General features: G+C 46.8%; 1 protein-coding gene across 3 annotated transcripts in view; it reads right to left on the minus strand.

Annotated features, from left to right (window-relative positions):
• The window catches only part of MOCOS (molybdenum cofactor sulfurase), a 60,183-nt gene extending 41,470 nt beyond the window's left edge, over positions 1–18,713 (minus strand). For 2 of the 3 annotated variants that reach the window (XM_070778741.1, XM_019986651.2), the window contains exons 1-6: positions 18,591–18,713; positions 11,410–11,499; positions 10,091–10,157; positions 8,311–8,955; positions 4,193–4,269; positions 1,458–1,657 (exon numbers count right to left, since the gene is read on the minus strand). In XM_070778741.1, the coding sequence (XP_070634842.1) occupies positions 1,458–1,657; positions 4,193–4,269; positions 8,311–8,955; positions 10,091–10,157; positions 11,410–11,499; positions 18,591–18,633 (1,122 nt within the window). In that variant the 5' untranslated portion in view covers positions 18,634–18,713. Of the gene's footprint in view, positions 1–1,457; positions 1,658–4,192; positions 4,270–8,310; positions 8,956–10,090; positions 10,158–11,409; positions 11,500–18,233; positions 18,455–18,590 lie in introns of those variants that run through there. The other variant, XM_019986649.2, reaches the window with a different exon arrangement.
• Between the last annotated feature and the right edge of the window lie 217 nt (positions 18,714–18,930).

An 18,930-nucleotide genomic window follows, 5' to 3' on the forward strand; every position in this document is an offset into this window, starting at 1 on the left:
GACAACAGAGTCACAGACTCAGTGTTTGATGAAAGAATGGAATTAACATTATTGCTCATAATAATCTATGTCTTTGTGGGCATTAGAATAACTGTAGCTTGCTCTGCCCACATAGGTAAGCTGGCAACTAAAATGGTCAGCAAAGAGATGCCTCAGACCCACGTGGACATCTTTCACCCTAAGACTGAGACACCCTTCCTCAGTGTGAAGCAATTACAGAAGACAGACTTTTGTCCCTATTCCCATAGATAGGGAATGATCCCTGAGAATGGGAATTTGTAAGCAGTTCTTTTGCCCCTCTTCGATTTGTTCATCTCTGTTTTCCTCAGACCTTAATTATAAAAATGAGATCACGAGGTAACATTTAACTTAACTCCTGACTTACGCTCTACTGAATGTACATAATGCCTGGCCTAACCAGTTGATCCCTTTTCAGGATTAAAAGGAGTAAGAAGGAAGAATTACATAGTTAAAGAATGATTGACTCTATACCCCCAGCTCCCCTTGGCAATCTGCAGGAGGACCATGCAGGCCAGAAAGTATCCAAAAGAAGATCAGGAGACATCAGCAGGTCTACACACGGTGAGACATGACAAAGAACCTGACCTCTTACCTTAATGATTAACTTGTTTTTTTTCCCCATTTTCCTGTTAAAAATAGTCATGACTGAGCAGAATCTTTGGAGTTAGTCTCCAGACATGAGTCCACTATCTCCCTAGACTCCAGCTTTTCTGACTCAATAGCTTTCCTTTCTACTGACGATTGCCCCCACTTCATTGACTTTTCAGTGAGGAGCAGCCCAACCTGAGCTCAGCATCATGCTTGCCACAGCACATTTCAGAGTCCTCAGCCTGCCCTCCTCCACACCCTCAAAAATACACTTATTTTAGATTCAAGAAGAGACACTGATGTGTAGAACAGTCTTTTGGACTCTGTGGGAGAGGGAGAGGGTGGGACGATTTGGGAGAATGGCATTGAAACATGTATAATATCATATATGAAACGAGTCGCCAGTCCAGGTTCGATGCATGATACTGGATGCTTGGGGCTGGTGCACTGGGACGACCCAGAGGGATGGCATGGGGAGGGAGGAGGGTTCAGGATGGGGAACACATGTACACCTGTGGCGGGTTCATTTTGATATATGGCAAAACCAATACAATATTGTAAAGTTAAAAAATAAAATATATTAAAAAAAAGAAGGAAACTTATTGTACCAACTACCCAGAATAATGTATTTGAGAAGGCAAACCTTTGGCCCCAGTGTGTTTTACACCACCCCTCAAAAACATTTAAAATTGCCTGTTTCTGAATGACACTGGGCTGCTTCTGCTGCTGTGTAAGTGATGGGTGAGGGGTGGGGAGGGCCAATATCTTCACAATCAACTCACCCAAGAGACAACTAATGATTGTAGATGCTGAAATGAACAGGTTAGCAGGATGAAAAGAAAACCCACCTGGGAGTAACCAACGACGTTCCCGTGGTCATCGAGCACGTTGAAGCTGATGACCGGACCCTGCACCTCCGGGCTGCTGAAGTCAGAGTCACTGTAAATCTGCACGACAGGGGCTCCGTTGGGGTACCGCAGGGAAGACAAGGCAGTGTAGGTGTACTGAGCCAGGGTAAACGTGTGCTGCCGGATGCTCTCCATCCCGCCTCAGAGCAGCGAACGGGGGTGAAAGGGAAGCATGAACGTGATGGAAAATTCAGTCTCAGTTTTAAGAACATGAGATCATTATAACTGGCAAACTTGGACCTCATATTAATGATTTTAAACACAGTAAATCCTCTACACACAAATGAGTTCCATCCCGGAAGTGCGTTTTTAAGTCCAACTTGTTCGTAAGTCCAACAAAGGTAGCCTGTGATCGGCTGTATAGTACTGTACCTACATAGGTTTTTAATACTTTTCACACAAGTAATACGTAAAAAACAGACACAAAAAGAAAACATTTTTAATCTTCCAGTACAGCACCTTGAAAAGTACAGTAGTGCCAGCTACATCACTGCTATTTTTATGTCTGTTTCCAGACATCCTGGTCTTGAAATAAAGACACTGTACCATCACACTCTATACCTTATTATACAGCAGAGTACACAAAAGTACAACCACTCGTAGAGGGTGCACGCACATGAAAATATACGCCAGACACGTGAACTAACGTAGGTGACTAGACACGAGAATGCATGTTTGAATCTTTGAAAGTTCGCAATGTGAAGGTTCGTATGTAGAGAACTTACTCTACTTGTAAACAGAGTATGGTACTGCCCACACAATAAATGTTTAGGTCATCGGTACCGAATGACAGTTTACCACTACTGCTTCTGTGGAATTTTTCCATAGAAAGTGCTATCATCTTCCTTTTCAAAATAAAAAAAAAAAAAACAAATGTCACTTAAGCATTCAGCTAATTTAGACTCTTTTGTAACAGACTGCAAAAATGTATAATTTTGTCTTTAAACATATTTCTTTTTCGCTGTTTTTTGGTGAGTGTTTAAATCATTTTAATACTATGCAAAGCAGCTAAGGATACTTGCTATTCCATGGATGAACTCTGAAAATATTATGCTAAGTAAAATAAGTCAGGCACAAAAGGACAAATATCATATTATCCCTTTTATGTCTGGTGCCTAAAATAGGCAAATTCATAGAAACAGAAAGAATAGAGGTACTATGGGTTGGGGAGGGGAAATAGGGGAGATACTGTTTTTTAAGTTTGGGATGATTAAAAAGTCCTGGACATGGATAGTGGTAATGATTGCTCTACAGTGTGAATACACTTAATGCCACTGAACCATATATACTTTAAAATGGCTAAACTGACGCCACTTACATTACATAGATTTCACCACAATTTTTTCTAAAAAAAAGCAATTAAGTGAGGAAAACTCAGGGTCTGCCTTATTGCGGAGTTGACACTGTCAATCTGCTTTCAGAGGTACCCCAGACCTGTCAGACTCTGTCACTTATAGCTCGGACACCTCGTTAGCATCTTGCCTTGAAAAAGTGCCTGTTTCTCACTGTCTGTTTTCATGGTCTCCGCTTTGTCAGGGTGATGCCCACTCACCAGCCTGCATTACTGTCAGGACGACCCTTCCACAAGTTCTGTGTGTTTGCAGTGCTGGGATTAGGCTGAGGACCTAAGGGTTACATTATTTTGACAAGAGAGAGACAGAGAGAGAAAGGGCTGCCTAACTACCATGCCAAGCCCCTGGCTCACCACAACTCCATCCCCTTCTGGACAGGACAAGCAATGCTGCCCCGACCTGGAAGCTCAGCCTCTGAAAGGAGCGACAGCAGCATAGCAGGGGGTGGAGGCCCGGCTCACCAGAGCTTCTTCCAGCCTGTACCCCGTGTCAACCCCACAAGACTGGATGTGCACCCGTCTGTGTGTCAGACTATGGGGAATGCCCCCACCTGCTCATGCACCCCAAGCTCTTGTCAGGAAAGAAAGCACGTGTCACTGCAAAGGCCAGCAGCAGAGACCACATCTGGGGACTCGGGTAAGGCATTAGGATTGCGTGGGTTTAAACCCTAGCCCTCCCAGGTTCCCTGGCCCTGGGGAAGACATCTAATCTCTCTGAGTATAAGCTCCTTTGTGGGCAAAGTGGGCTCATCACAAGGCTCCCCTGTGGGAAGACCCAGCGAACTAAGAGCTTTATAAGTTCTCAGGATCTGTAAGCATTCCCAGTGCAGGGACCAAGGATGGCTCCTCTGCTTCTATGAGGTTACTAATCTCAGGATTTGGAAAGTCTCTATTCTTAAAATATTTTTAACCCACCAAAAAGAGAGAGAGAGGGGGAGAGAGAGAGAGAGAGAGAGAGAAAAAGGTCCAGTCTCTCGCTCTTGCTGCAAAATCATTTCTGGAAGTTGTTCAGAATTGGCTCCACCTGCACCAGTGCAGAGCTGCCGGTTGCTCATCTCTCGCACAGACTCTCTCCTTATCTGGATCCCATCCGTGCCAGGGCTCCCTTCAAGAACACGGGCAACAGGAGCAAACGCCACATGGATAGAGATGTCCATTGAGGGGACAGTGGCTAAGGCTTCACATTCCCAGTGCAGGGGGCCCGGGTTCAATCCCTGGTCTGGGAACTAGATCCTGCATGTCGCAACTAAGTGCTAACATGCTAAAGATCCCACGTGCTGCAACTAAGATCTGGTAGAACCAAAAAAAAAAGATGTCCACTGACCTGTGAGGCGCTCTAGGGCATCAAATCCATGTTTTAGTGCTATCACGTCAAGAAAGGAGATGGTGCCATCTTCAAGCCTGCAACAGTGGGGAGAGGGACAAGGTCAAGCTGTGACCAAAGCCTCCGTGTGCATTTCATGTATGTGACACCAGGGCTTTGTGCCTCCGGTCTACGGAGACTTTGCCTCTGCTGCCTTATACGCTGTCTCCCCTCCCGCCTCGAGACAGATGGCTGTCACACCAAGACATGCAGGCTACCTCTGTCCCTAAACTGTTCCGCAGCTTATGTCTGACAGTGATAATGAGAGGCCCTGAAAGATAGTCAGGACCTCGGAAGACTTCAGACTTGACAAAACCTCAAGTGCTATGGCTCCTACAATGCTGCCCTTGACCCCCAAGACAGCACCCCTTGACAGGGTGTTGATTCAGTAAGATCCATTGTGTAGCCACGAGGTTCTTAACAGAAGTCTATAGCTCCAAAGTCTACAGGACTACAGTTATTAGAAGGCTCTCAGTAAACTTCCTGTTACCAAGCTGTTCATTATATTTACATTTTTTTAATGGCTCATTTAGACAAAATCCTCATCAAATCTTTTTTGTCCATGGACCGCATGCCAGGCACTGTTCTGGTTGCTAAGGATACAGCGGTGAACATAACAAGTAGGATTCCTGCCTTCACGGGGCTTCCATCCTTCTAAGGGTACTGAAATAAGGAACGACAAACAGCAAGCACACAGGGGAGCCAAATAAGCGCAAGCCAGGGGTGACAAGTGCACTGAAGGGCTGGCGGCTGCTTTAGATGAGACGGTCAGGGCAGGTCCTCTCCGAGGAAGATCACTCAAGCAGAGGCAGAGTGAAAGTAAGGGAGCAAGGGAAACTGCTCATTTTTGAAACAGCTAAGTTCACAGTTTCAAAGGGAAACAGCATTCCAAGGAGGGATGCAGCAGAAAGCCCTGAGCAGGTAGATCTGGAACAGGAAGAAGATCAGTGGGCCTGGCAGCGCTCGGAGGGCAAGTCAGAGAACTTCACCCTGGGTCAGATGAGTGGCTGGAGGGCTCTGAGCAGAGACAGTGACTGTGTGGATGGGGCCTGGGTTTTGATAAGATGCCACTGGCTGCTGCATTAGCAAGGGAAAGACTGGGGACAGCAAGGAGTTTCCAACAAGCATCCCATGGACTGGGGCCTGCCAGGCTCCTCTGTTCATGGAATTCCCCAGGCAAGAATACTGGAGTGGGTTGCCATTCCCTTCTCCAGGAGATCTTCCCAACCCAGGGATTGAACCAGGGTCTCCTGCATTGCAGGCAGATTCTTTACCAGCTGAGCTACCAGGGAAGTGGTGACAAATAGCAGCCTTATGCAAGTTGAAGCTTTCAATGGAAATATCATGCTTTGTGTTTTAATACTCTAGGGATAAGAGTTGCTCAAAATATCATTACCACAATGCGAATTTTCTTATAAAACAAATGGTAATTAATAAACATACCAAATTAACAGTGAATCAATTGATATTTAATTGACCATATAATAAAGTCTTTAATAAATTAAACATGATTAGGCAATAATAACTTCAGCTATTAATTGATCAATAATAAATATTTATTGATCAAAATTTAATAGACTCAGGAGAAAAGGGAGGTTTTATGTTTCCATCAAAAGTTGTTTTCATTGGGTTACGAAATAGAAAAAGATTAAGAACATGGGACTTCCCTGGTGGTCCACTGGCTAAGACTCCACACTCCCAATGCAGGGAATCCAGGTTCTATCCCTGGTCAGGGAGCTAAAATCCCACATGCCTCAACTAGGAGTTCACATACCACAACTTAGACCTGGTGCAGCCAAGCAAACAAATAAATACACAAATATTCTGTTAAAAGAGCATGGTCTAGGTACATGCTCAAGAAACATTTGGATTGGGTATTAAATCTCGTGCGTGCTAATCTAGGCTTAGAAGGAAAAAAATGAGACTTTTTTTTTTTTGGCCACTAAGATCCCACCACTTGCGGGATCTTAGTCCCTTGACCAGGGATTGAACCCAGGCCACCAAAGTAAAAGTACCAAGTCCTAACCAGAGGACCACCAGGGAAACTCCCAAAATGAGACTTCTAATGGTAAATAAATACATTCAGCTATCTGGGAATCTTGGTGCAGCACCTGCTAGAAGGCAATTCACCCAGACTGTAAGAGGCAGCACACCCACACCCACACCCCGCCTGTAACGAGCAGCCCTGTTCCTCCTCACCTTCAGGTGCCCCTATTGGCTTAATAAAATTTCAGTTGCTATTTCGTTCTGCCTTTAATTTACATGGTGTGCCTGTCATTCTTTTCACTTGGTTACGTTACATGCTACACTATCACACTTGGATTCAAGAGATTTTACATTAGCATTCCTGTTTTTAGAACTGCCCATCAATGGAGAAGTTCTAAATAAAAGAGACATCGGATAGCTTCATAACGTATTGATGCCAACTCAGTCTTGGTGCTTCACCTATATTCGTGTTAAAGAACTGTACCCTCTAAGAGATGCACTTTACAGGACAAACATGAGGGGCAGAGGTCAAATCACAGGCCCCAGTTCCCACGACGGGTAGCAGGGGAGCCACCTCCCAGCAGTCCAGCTCCGAGACCTACACTCTGGGCTATGACCTTACTGCCGAGGCCACGCCCCTTCCTGCAGGACCCTCCAGTCTGACCTGGGTCTGTGGGGGATCTGAACCTCCTTCCCATTCAGGCCCTGTGGGCTTCTCAGGCCCCAGCACAGTGACCAGGTCCTGGCCCCACCTCATGGTACCTGGCCACCACCCACTGTTGGTCCCTGCCAAAGCCTGGATCGGCTGCCATTTCCACCTGCTCATACCTTCAATCTTCATGCCCCAGCCTTTGCCATCTGGGAGATTCCTGGACACCACCCACTCCACCTTCCCCTGCACCCTGAGAAAGACACACAGACCACCAAACCCAGGCAAGGAGCTGCGAGCCCTCAAACCTCCCTGGTCACTGCTCCCCGGGGTGGGGAGTGCTCATAGAGACTGCTGTTAGCAGCGCTCCTGAATCTGGTAGTCTCTCATTTGACCGACTCCTCCTGCTGACCAGATACCAAGCTGAGCTGATTCTAGCTGCTGAAATACAGCCATGCTGTCAACACGTGTGCACACTTGTGCCAAATGGTACCAAATTCTTAAATCGCTGCTTCAGCACCTTGTTTTATGTCTTTGGATATGTTTCAGTATCTCCAAGTTTACAGTCTATGGGAACTGAATAGAATTTGTATCCTACTGTTGTGCAAAAATTGTATGCCTTCGTGCTAAGTCGCTTCAGTTGTGCCCAACTCTTTGCAACCCTATGGACTATAGCCCGCTAGGCACCTCTGTCCAAGGGATTCTCCAGGTGAGAATACTGGAGTGGGATGCTGTGCTTCTTGAATCGGTTCATAGTGCTTTTTAGGTCTTCTATATCCTTCTACTTCTCTGTATATTCATTCTGTTAATTTTTGAGAGTTTGATATTGAAACTCCAACTAAAAAAAAAATCTTAATTTATCTACCTAAAAAAATAATTGCAATATACAGTGGAACTACATGTAACATTGTTCTGTATTTTCCAAGTCTCTTATTATTGTGTTACTGTGTCTGTCCATGGCATTTCACAGGCAAGCATGCTAGAGTGGGGTTGCTATTTCCTTCTCCAGGGAATCTTCCTGACCCAGGGATTGAACCCACATCTCCTGTATTGCAGGCAGCTTCTTTGCCACTGAACCACCGGGGAAGCCTGAGTTATCATACTTCCATAATTGAAAAAAAATAAAAATTATAATAAAAAAAAGTTACTGCTTCAGTAGCTTCTCCTCATGTCAGTGCTGTGGGCAAAGGCCTGGTGCTGACTCTCCTTACCCCTGGAAGACCTTTATGTCTTCTGCTTACAGCCCTTACCAGCAAGCCCTTGCTCCCCCACAGCTGTGGAGAGGCCCACACATGGTCTTCACAGGCCTGCTGTGGAAGCTCCAGCCCACCCCCGCCTCCTTTGCACAGTCCTACAGGTGGCCTCCTTTGCACAGTCCTACAGGTGGCACGCGCCAGGCCCCCGCCATGCTGACGCTCGGCATCCGCTCCCATCACCAGGTTACCTCTCAGCCACCGACTCTCTCGGGACGTAGAAGTCGTCTCCCGCGAGGTACGCAGCGGCCGTGCCTCCTCCGAAGTAGGTTTTCCTCAGCAGAGCAGCCAAACGGTTATTCACCAGCAGAGCGCCCAGGCCGGTGGGGAAGCCAAAGATCTTATAGAAGGAGATGGGGACAAAGTCGGCCTGGTGAACCGACAGGTCCAGAGGCGAGGTGCCCACGAAGGCGGCCGCGTCCAGCAGCACGAACCACTTCCCAGGCCGGCTCGCAGGGCGCCTCCGCCCGGACTTGACCTCGCCTATCCAGGACAGCGGGTATCTGGTTCCGGAAAAGTTACTCTGGGCCGGGTAGCAGAAGAGATGCGGAGGCTGGCCGGCAGGGTCCCCGGCCGCAGCCGCGTCCTGTCTCTCGGCCGACCACATGTCCTCTGGCCTGACGGGGATGGAAGAGACGTTCATGGCCGCGGTGATCTTCCTCATGCCCACCACGGACGTGTGGCTGTCGGTGAGGTAACAGAAGCAGCTGCCGCTGCCCTCCGGGCCTGGGGACACCCACGGGAAAGCCTCTGCCACCAGCTTAAGAGCAGCCGTGCTCCCGGAGGTGAAAATCACCGTGTAGTCCTCCGGGGAGGTGTTGAAGTGCGCCAGGATCCTGGAAGAAGCACAGCATCAGGCCACTCCACGGTCTCCGTGTGCATTAAACGCTCAGAGGCAGCTGTATTTCTACTTAATAAGACGTCTCTCCACCATGTGTGTGTATGTGTGAGTGCTCAATCACTCAGTCGTGCCTGACTCTTTGAGACTCCCATGGACTGTAGCCCACCAGACTCCTCTGTCTATGGAAGCTTCCAGGCAAGAATACTGGAATGAGTTGCCATTTCCTCCCGCAGGAGAATCTTCCCAACCCAGGGATCAAACCCACATCTTCTGCGTCTCCTGCACTGTAGGCAGATTCTTTACCACTGGGCCACCAGGGAAGCCCCCTCTCTATCTTAATAGCTAGGGAAAAAAAAAAAAAAAAACAGATAGGCTTGGCCACAATGGTGAAGTGAGATCAGGGGCAGAGGAAGCTGTGGGAAGAGATGCAAAGAGGTGCAAACTGGCAAAATTACCCAGCCGCCCAAATCCCCACCCCCAAGTGGATAAGACAAAATCCACAACTACCTTAAACTCAACTGAAAACACCACTTCTTGGTTTAGTGTCTGGCTCTGTCATAAGTTCTAAGCCATCAACTTGTTTCAAGTTGCTTTTAACACAGGCAATCCTATAGCAAAAGGTGTCACTTTCAAGTAGGAAATAATTTGAAATTGTGTTGAGTCAAGTATCTTTAGGTACCACCTAAATTATCTGCAAAATTTGTTATGTGCAAATATTAGTAAAAGGGAGGGGAGAAACGGAAAAAACCAAGATGTCTAAATCTGAAATACGTAAAGGAAAAAGCCAGAGAAAGCACTTTCTTCTCCCCGAAAACAAGACTTAGGAACTAGGGTCACTCCTTGTCACTCTGACCTCCAGGAATGGTGGCACCAGCCAAGAGCCACACACAACAGCTTGGATACCTCAGAGGCACCTGCCTGTACTCGTAATGGCATCTGCTCTCACTCTGCACCTGCTCACGCTCACCTTCCTGACCTCTGACCTGGTGGTTAGCAGCGTGCACGTGTGGCCATTTAGCTGAACATGGTCTTCCCAAAACCAACTCAGCACCTTTGTAGGACATGGGCAGCTGGTAGGAAGTCCATCCACCCACAGGCACCCATGCAGGCGGGCGCCCCGATTTGCTCACCTGAAGCGCACCTGTTCCACCGTGTCATGGGTGAGCTTGCTGCTGATGTTCTGGCTGTGAGGGTTACCTGGAAGGTTACAAAGACAAAGCCGCAGGGTCACTACTCATGGTCTCTCCTGGTGTGTTCCTCCAATACCCTCTCCTTCAGTTTCTCAAAAAGTTAAGCAAAATAATAATAATAATAATAATAATAATAATAATGTATGATCCAGCCTCCCCTGAGCTCCAAAGAGTAAATTTAATCAGAGAAGTGAAAAAGTGCAGAAAGACAGGAAAACAGTCAAGCAAGACAAAATAATAATAGTTGAGCCATTAAACTAAGTTCCTCCTCACCACAGGCTATAAGGATAGATTCTGGGCCATGTCCTTTGGGCTGTTTTGTAGATTCCACACCCCGACCAGGTGGAAGAAGTGAACTGAATACCGCACCTATCCAGCTCTGTTCACATCTCTACCGCTCTCCTCCCCTCCCTGTTTGGGGGCTGGTTCCTAAAACCACTGCAGGGTCCTGGCACATGCTGCTGCTTCTGCCTGAAATGCCCTCTCCTCCTCTTTTCCGAGTGAATTCCTACTCCTCCTCCAGCATCTGCCCCCTCCTGCAGAAGCTTTCCCTGATAGCCACACTGCCGACTCACCGTCACTCTGCACATACAAAGCCCCCCGGGGAACTGGGGTCTTTGGGTCACAGCCCGTCACGCCGTTAATAATTTACTTTATTTCTGTGTTACACTACTTTACTTTTTCTTTTTTTTACATTTATTTGGAATCATTTGATTGAGGTCTTGTCTCTCCTAGACCGCAGTCCACGAAGGCAGGGAACATATTTACTTTGTTCCCATTACAACATGATGCTCCCAACACCAGGGCGGTTTGATAAACACTGATGGAGTGAATGAGTGCATGTTCCCCACTGTCCCATCCTCTGCACTGTGCTGGCCCCACAGGGCCACCCCATCACCAAATGCAGCACCTTCGTACCCCAGGCCTCCTCCCTGACACCAACCCCTTCTTCTGGAGGTTACCCACATATCCCTGAACCAGTCTCTCCTACCTAGCAGCACATGTGCTATGGGACTGACCCTAGGTGCTTGCCTGACCCCCTCTCATGAGGGGCTTGCCCAGCACTGTGTATTCAGCACTTTCTCCCTCGTCCATCTGACATTTTATTAGGCAATAGATGTATCAACTGAATGTATCGGGTTGGCCTGAAAGTTCGTTCAGGGTGGGACAGACAGAAAAACCCGAATGAACTTTTTGGCGAACCTGATAGTTGGCTGAAGCTCAATGCAAAAAATCAGTTACGCTGTGTTTTTCTTTACCATAAACGTTTTCCATGAGATCTTTCATGAAGCTTGTAATCTGGCTCTGGGGGAACAATGTGGTTCCTGCATGGTCAAGATAGACAGTTCCTGAAAGAAAATACAAAATAAAGCTGCGATTATTTTCAGAGGTATTTCACTCACTTTATCTAGATCTGCTTTGTGGGAACCTGGCCAGTGCCCATTTGATGTGTTTAGACATAACAGGACACTGATTCGCCCAGCATCTTGACATGTGCTTCTTCTTTTTTAATATTCTTTTCATATTCTTTTCCATTAGGGTTTATCACAGGATACTGAATACAGTTCCCTGTGTTATACAGTGGGATCGTGCTATTTCAGTTCAGTTCAGTCACTCGGTTGTGTCCAACTGTTTGTGACCCCATGGGCTGCAGTACACCAAGTTTCCTTGTCCATCACCAACTCCCAGAGCTTGCTCAAACTCATGTCTGTCTAGTCGGTGATGCCATTCAACCAATCTCATCCTCTGTCGTCCCCTTCTCCTCCTGCCCTCAATCTTTCCCAGCATCAGGGTCTTTTCCAATGAGTCAGGTCTGCATATCAGGTGGCCAGAGTATTAGAGTTTCAGCTTCAGCATCAGTCCTTCCAATGAATATTCAGGACTGATTTCCTTTAGGATGGACTGGTTTGATCTCTTGCTGTTATACATCCTATATATAATAGTTTGTGCATGAGTTCTAAGTTGCTTCAGTCTTGTCCAACTCTGTGCAACCCTATGGACTGTAGCCCACCAGGCTCTTCTGTCCACGGGAGTCTCCAGACAAGAATACTGGAGTGGGTTGCCATGCCCTCCTCCAGGGGATCTTCCTGACCCAGGGATCAAACCCGAGTCTCTTATGTCTCCTGCATTAGCAGGCAGGTTCTTTACCACTAGCACCACCTGGGAAGCCAGTTTACAACTGCTAATCTCAAACTGCCAGTCCTTTTCCACTCCCCAACCCTCCCTTGTTGATGCGTGATTCTTAATCCAAGCAGTCATGAGCAGTGGAGGAACTGCACTTCAGCACTTATCGACACTTAGGGCCCTGAGAGCCTTCCTGATGAACCAGGTCTCTTCTGAACCTGGAGGAGCAGCCATAGGGAAGGAGGAGGAGCCTAGCAGATGTCCCTGATTCAGAATGGCAAAGCTATTTCACACTATGATTCACACCCTATTCTGGAGTTTCCATGCAGCCTCTGTGGCTGTCCAGCCCTGATTCTGCTTCCCCACAGTGACTTCCACAGTCTTCAACCTTTTAACAGCTCTGAAGGCTTCAGAGATGCCTGGGAATGGAGGCAACCTTTCCACTCTCTCCCCCAAATAGAGACAGGCAAATTGAGATGACAGCAAGATATCAAGCCTTACCAATCAGACTGCCCCAGATCAAAAGGCTGGATAACTCACTGTGTGGGCGAGGTGTGGGCAAACAGGCCCGTTGGGACATGGCTGTAGGAGGGAAAACTGGTACCACTTCTTTATGAACAGCAACTTAGCAATGTCACTTATGCTTTCAAAATGCAAACTCTCCTTGACCTAGTAATCATCCTCCTGAAATCTACCTTATAAATTGTGAAATGGCCTGTCAATGAGGACATTCAGTGCAGCACTGTCTATGTATTTAAAATAAAGAATTTGAATACCTCCATCTGGTAATTTGTAAGTACTGCCACGGAACAAACTCCAAGACATGTTTTCAAGAACATACATGTGAATAGATTCATTCATTCTTTCATGTACTTAACAAATATTTTTGCTTTGTGCAGAATAAAATTTTCATTTATTTTATAATGGCTTTATTGAGATTAATTCACGTACCATAAAATTTGTCCTTTTAAAGTTCACAATTTAGTATATTCATTTAGTATATTCATATTCAACGTGATGTCACTCAGTCGTGTCCGACTCTTTGCGATCCCATGGGCAGTAGCCTACACCAGGCTCCTCCATCCATGGGATTTCCTAGGCAAGAGTACTGGAGTGGGTTGCCATTTCCTTCTCCAGGGAATCTTCCTGACCCAGGGATCAAACCCAGGTCTCCCGCATTTTAGACAGACGCTTTACCATCTGAGCCACCAGGGAAGTCCTGAGTATATTCATATAGTTGTGCAACCATGGCCACTATCTAATTTTAGAACATTTCATTCATCCCAAAAAGAGAGCCCACAGCCATTACTACTCACTCCCCAAATCCACCCAGCCCTAGCCCTGGCAATCACCAATCTATTTCTACCTCTATAAGTTCAAAGGGTAAAGAATCCTCCTGCAATGTAGGAGACCTGGGTTAAATCCCTGGGCTGGGAAAATCCCCTGGAGGAGGGCAGGGCAACCCACTCTAGTATTCTTGCCTAGAGAAGCCCCTTAGACTGTAATCCCCTGGTGGGCTATAGTCATGGGGTCACAAAGAGTCAGACATGACTGAATGACTAAGCACAGCACAGCATATATTTACCTATTCTGGACTTTCCATATAAATGGAATCATACAACACGTGGGCTTTTGTGTCTGGCTTCTTTCATTTAGCATAACAATTTCAAGGGGCATCCATATTGTAGCATGTATCAGAACTTCCTTTTTTATGACTGAAGAGTATTCCATTTTATGGAATGCCACATATTTTAACTACTCATCTACTAATAAATATTTGGTTTTATTTTTGCCTATTATAAATAATGCTGATGTAAATATGTGTGTACAAACTTTTGTGTGGACATATGTTTTCTCCCTGGTTAGTTGTTCTTTCACTTTCTTGATGGTATTCATTGGAAAAAAAATGTTTTTAATTTTGATGAAGTACAATTTGTCTATTTTTATTATTTGTAATTTTGGTGTCATAAGAAACCATTGCCTAATCCTAATGATTTATATTTATGCTTTCTTCTAAGAGTTTTATACTTTTAGCTCTTATATTTAGGTCTTTGATCCATTTTGAGTTAATTTTTAAATACAGTGTTGAAGAGGGGTCCAACTTCAGTCTTTGGTGTGTAGATACACCATTTAAGATATTCTTTTTTCTCCTACTGGATGGATAGTCTTGGCATCCTGATGAAAATAAATTGACCATAAATGTACAGGCTTATTTCTCAACTCACAATTCTACTTCATTGGTCTGTGTGTCTATCTTTCTGCCAATACCACACTGTCTCGATTATTGTAACTTTATATAAATCTTACTTACCTTTCCTTTTATGGAAGTGTAAACCCTTCAACTTTGTTCTTTTTCAAGATTGCCTTGGGTATTCTGGATCATTTGCATTTCTACATGAATTTTAGGATCAACTTGTCAAAAAAAAAATACCTGGGATTTTGATAGAAATTGCATTGAGTCTTAGGTCAGTTTGAGGAGTAGTGACATCTTAACAACATTAAGTCCTTCAATCCATGAATGTAAAATGTCTTTCCATTTATTTAGGTCTTCTTTTGTTTCAATGTTTTGTAGTTTTGTATTTCTTTTGATAAGTCTTATATTTCTTTTGATAAATTTATTCCTGAGTATTTTATTCTTTTTGAGGCTTTGGGAATTGTTTTCTTCATTTCACTAGCATAGTGTTCATTGATACTATATAGAAATTGAATTGATGTTTGTATACTGATCTATACTACAACTTTGCTGAATTTGTTTTTTAGTTCTGTTTTGCGTGTGGATTTTTTTTTAGGATTTTCTGTATACAAGATTACACTCTCATCAAGTAGAGACATTTTACTTTTTCCTTTTCAATCTGGATGACTTTTATTTCATTTTCTTGCCTAATTTTCCTGGCTAGAACTTCTAGGACTATACTGAATAGAAGTTCTAAGAACAGATTTCCTTGCCTTGTTCCTAATCTCAAGGGTAAAATTTTCATTCTTTCACCTTTAAGTATGAGGTTAGCCGTGGGTTTTTTTGTAGATGGTCTTTATCTGGTTGATTAAACTTCCTTTTATTCCTAGTTTATTGAGTGTTTTCATATTCAAGAAATATTTTGGGGCACTTACTGTTTCAGGCACTGTTCTAAGTGCTGGGAACATAACAAGACAAAATAGAAGCCGTATGCTAGTAACAGAGAAAGACTATAAATAAATGTAAATTATGTCAGGTGGTAAGAAATGTTATGGCTGAACCATGTGAAAACAAACAAACAAACAAACATGTACACATACATATAAACATAGCCAAGCACTGGAAAGGCATACAAAACATAAATGGCAGCAGTTGACTGTGGGGTGGCCACGGTGGCTGCAGCTGGAACGAGAGTGGGGGCGCCCTGGCCACTCTTCAACCTCTTTTGGCACCTTTTGGATTTGGTACCATGTTAAATGTATTGCCTAATCCAAAACATTAGTTTTCAAATAATCTTCTCATTTACTGAAGATTCAGAAAGACACCATACCAAAAGAAAGGCTGTTGTCCACCCATCATTAGGGAGAGCTACAGTGAACTGCCATTATTATTAGAAGAAACAGGCAAAAGACCCCTAAACTAGTTGGCATTAGGTCTTCAAGAAAGGAAATCCCAGGATCTGCTCTGGCTCGTGTAACTTCAGTTCTCCGTTCCACATAAGGTGAGTGACCATCAGTCAGCACCCAGAGGCTTTAAGAACCATTTTGAACCACATCTGTGGAATCAACAAGCTCCCTTCACGAAAACAAGGATGTTCCCATCCAATGGGTTGGGAAATATTTCAGCACTTAAAGGTTAAGCATTTAATTATCCAGAGCAAACCACTTAACCAGACAAATTTTCAAACCTGCAGGAAAACTTTGAGGGGATGTGGATAGGGGTCAGGGTAAGGAAGAAGAGGGGGAATCTTGAGTTATTTTGGTTTGCTTATTTTTCCCTGCCCTCTTGCTGGTTCATTTGTTTCCATGTGAAAAAAGGTGGGATATTTTCCAAGACTCTCAGTGATGGGAAGGGTGAGTTTAGTCCACAAATGTCTACCACAATCATAATGCAGAGGAAATGTTGGGAAATTGTACCAAATAGATAGATGACAGATAGACAGATAATCACAAAACACTACCATAAATAGAGTAGATGTTAAAGGGGCACTTAAGGCCAGCCTGGGATCCTAAATTTTACCCTGAGGAAAAGCGTGCTGTTCACTGAGACACAAGAATGAAACAAAGAGACATCTACTTCCTACTTTCCCAGGTGATGTTGAGAGGAGGGGTCAGCTAATGATGGGTGTAAGAGATCACATCTGGAGGGGATCAGGGGATTAAGGAGGAGGGATGCTAAAATAATTAGGGACTGAACAATAACAGCCTCTGGGATTTGCTTCAAAAGAATGGGACACCTTTCTCACTTCCTCTGCACCTGTCGGGTGTTTATTCTATAGCTGTCTCTATTTCTGTGGGTGGGAAGTTTCCATAACCAAAAAAATTCAGAGAAGGAGAGGGAGATGGGGAGGGAAAAGGGGAACTGTCTCCAGCAGGTCAATGCGGGACTGGGAAGATCAGGGAGAGAAGAGAGACGACCAGAGGGCCCCTGTCTCCTCCTTGAGCCTCTCCAGGTAAGTACAGACCAGACCACAGCCCTTAAAGCTCCCAAAGGAGGAAAAAGAAAAAAAGAATCACTTTCCGAAACATGAGAAAATGAGGCAAAAAGCTGATTAATGAAACATACATCCTGGCTGCTGTTCTGTCACAAGCTGGAAAGTGACACTGTTCACCAAGACAGAATAAAGTAAAGAACGTCAAAGTCGTAGACGCTCAGTCGTGTCCTGCTCTTTGCGATCCCATAGACTGTAGCCCACCGGGCTCCTCTGTCCATGGAATTCTCCAAGTAAGAATATTAGAGCGGGTAGCCATTCCCTTCTCCAGGGAATCTTCCCGACCCAGGGATCAAACTCCCGTCTCCTGCATCGCACGCAGGTTCTTTACCGTCTGAGCCACCAGGGAAGCCCAGAATAAGTGCACCTCAAATCCCGGTGCCCGGCGCCACGTCCTGCCCCTTACCCCTCATCTCTCCCAGTTCAACCAGCACGCCGATCTACGCTTGGCGAAGCCCCTCATACCAGATCCCCGGCAAAAGGATGAGTCCCGACCCAGTGCGAGTGGTCCCCTCCCGCCCTGCAGCAATGGGCTGGGAGGACCGCGGGCCACATGGAGCTCGACTTCCAATTTAAACTGCCTGTTCCGCTTTGCGGAACTCTCAGGCACGATGTGATCCCGGTCCTCACGTCCAATATACAAGCTCGTCCTGTACTTAAAAAGTTCAAATTGCACGGTTTGCTAATTCTTCAGGTCCCCCACCGAGCTGCACTTCCAAGGCATTGTTTTACCTACACGAGTGAGAAAAAAAAAAAAAAATGAAACTTCGAAAAGAAAAGTTGCTGCGAGGCAACCCAGAGTCTGGAGCGCAGCCCATCGGTCCCCATCCTGCGCGCCCGCAGAGTCGCGGTCCCCACCCGGCGCGCTGGCCTCGCGAGCACCGCTCCCGCCCCCGGGCCAGCAGACGAACAGTCAGAGCTGCCGGACATTCCTGCATTTTGCAACCCTGGCTCCGTTTGGACTTTTAGAGCCAGGAGTCTCTCGGGCAAGCAAAGGCTAAGAATCCTCAGTCTTGTTCCCGGAGGGCAGAGACAGGTGGCAGAGGACCATGTCGGTCCCACAGGACTGGAAGTCTAAGGAGCAGCAAGCCTTGGGGTTGCAGGTAGGACCCCAGCGAGCCGCGTCCATGAAGAGGGCGCGTGGACACATCCCTCCAGGTCTTTCGATTCAAGATGCGACGCCAGTGAGGTAACGCCGCTCCCACCGGGAGCAAAAAGTTCACCCTCCCCCACGTTGGTTCTAGAAACCGCGTATCCCTCACCAGCCCCGCACAGGTTCCCCTCGCCGGTCTCACCTGCCAGGCGGCCGAACTCGCGCGCCCGGAGCTCGTGCAGGGTGCCCCTGCCGTACCCGTAGACGAGAGGCTGCAGGCTCGAGTCCAGGAACCGCGCAAAGGGCAGCAGCTCGGCTCCCGGGTGCGCGGCCCCGCCGGCCATGACCCAGGCCTGCCCGTCGCGCCGTCCAGGCCGGCAGCGGCCGGGAAGCGCCTGGGCCAGCCCGCGCGGACTCCGCCCCGCCGCGCCCCGGCCTCGCCTCCTGGCCCTCCAGTGGCACCGCGTCCCCGCCGAGGGGCGGCGCCTCTCTGGGCCGGCCAGGCAGGCCCCGGGTACGGTGACTCACGGAGTTTCACCCATTTCTGCCCTTTTCCCACCTGGGGACCGGGGAAGCAGTGCCCGTGGTTGTCTGCTTTGCATCGCAGTCCATGGAGATGCCCCCCAGACCCTGGGAACGCAAAGTTCAAGTGTATCCGCGGTCCCACGGACAGGCGGATGGAAGATGCAATGAACTGCTTTTGCTGCTGGGAATCCTGGAACCTGGAGATCCTCCCGAGCCGACTCTCCCTGGCCCGAGCCCAGCGCAGCGCCCGGGACCCTCACTCTCCCCGGAGGAACTCCAGGGTGCGGGGCGGGGCTTTTGCCAGGGCGTTGTCCGGAGTTGCGGCTCCCCAGTGGGGCGTGCGCTCGGCGTCTCTGAAAATGCGGCTGAGCAAA

Source organism: Bos indicus, chromosome 24 (genome assembly GCF_029378745.1).
Source record: "Bos indicus isolate NIAB-ARS_2022 breed Sahiwal x Tharparkar chromosome 24, NIAB-ARS_B.indTharparkar_mat_pri_1.0, whole genome shotgun sequence".
Taxonomy (NCBI): domain Eukaryota; kingdom Metazoa; phylum Chordata; class Mammalia; order Artiodactyla; family Bovidae; genus Bos; species Bos indicus.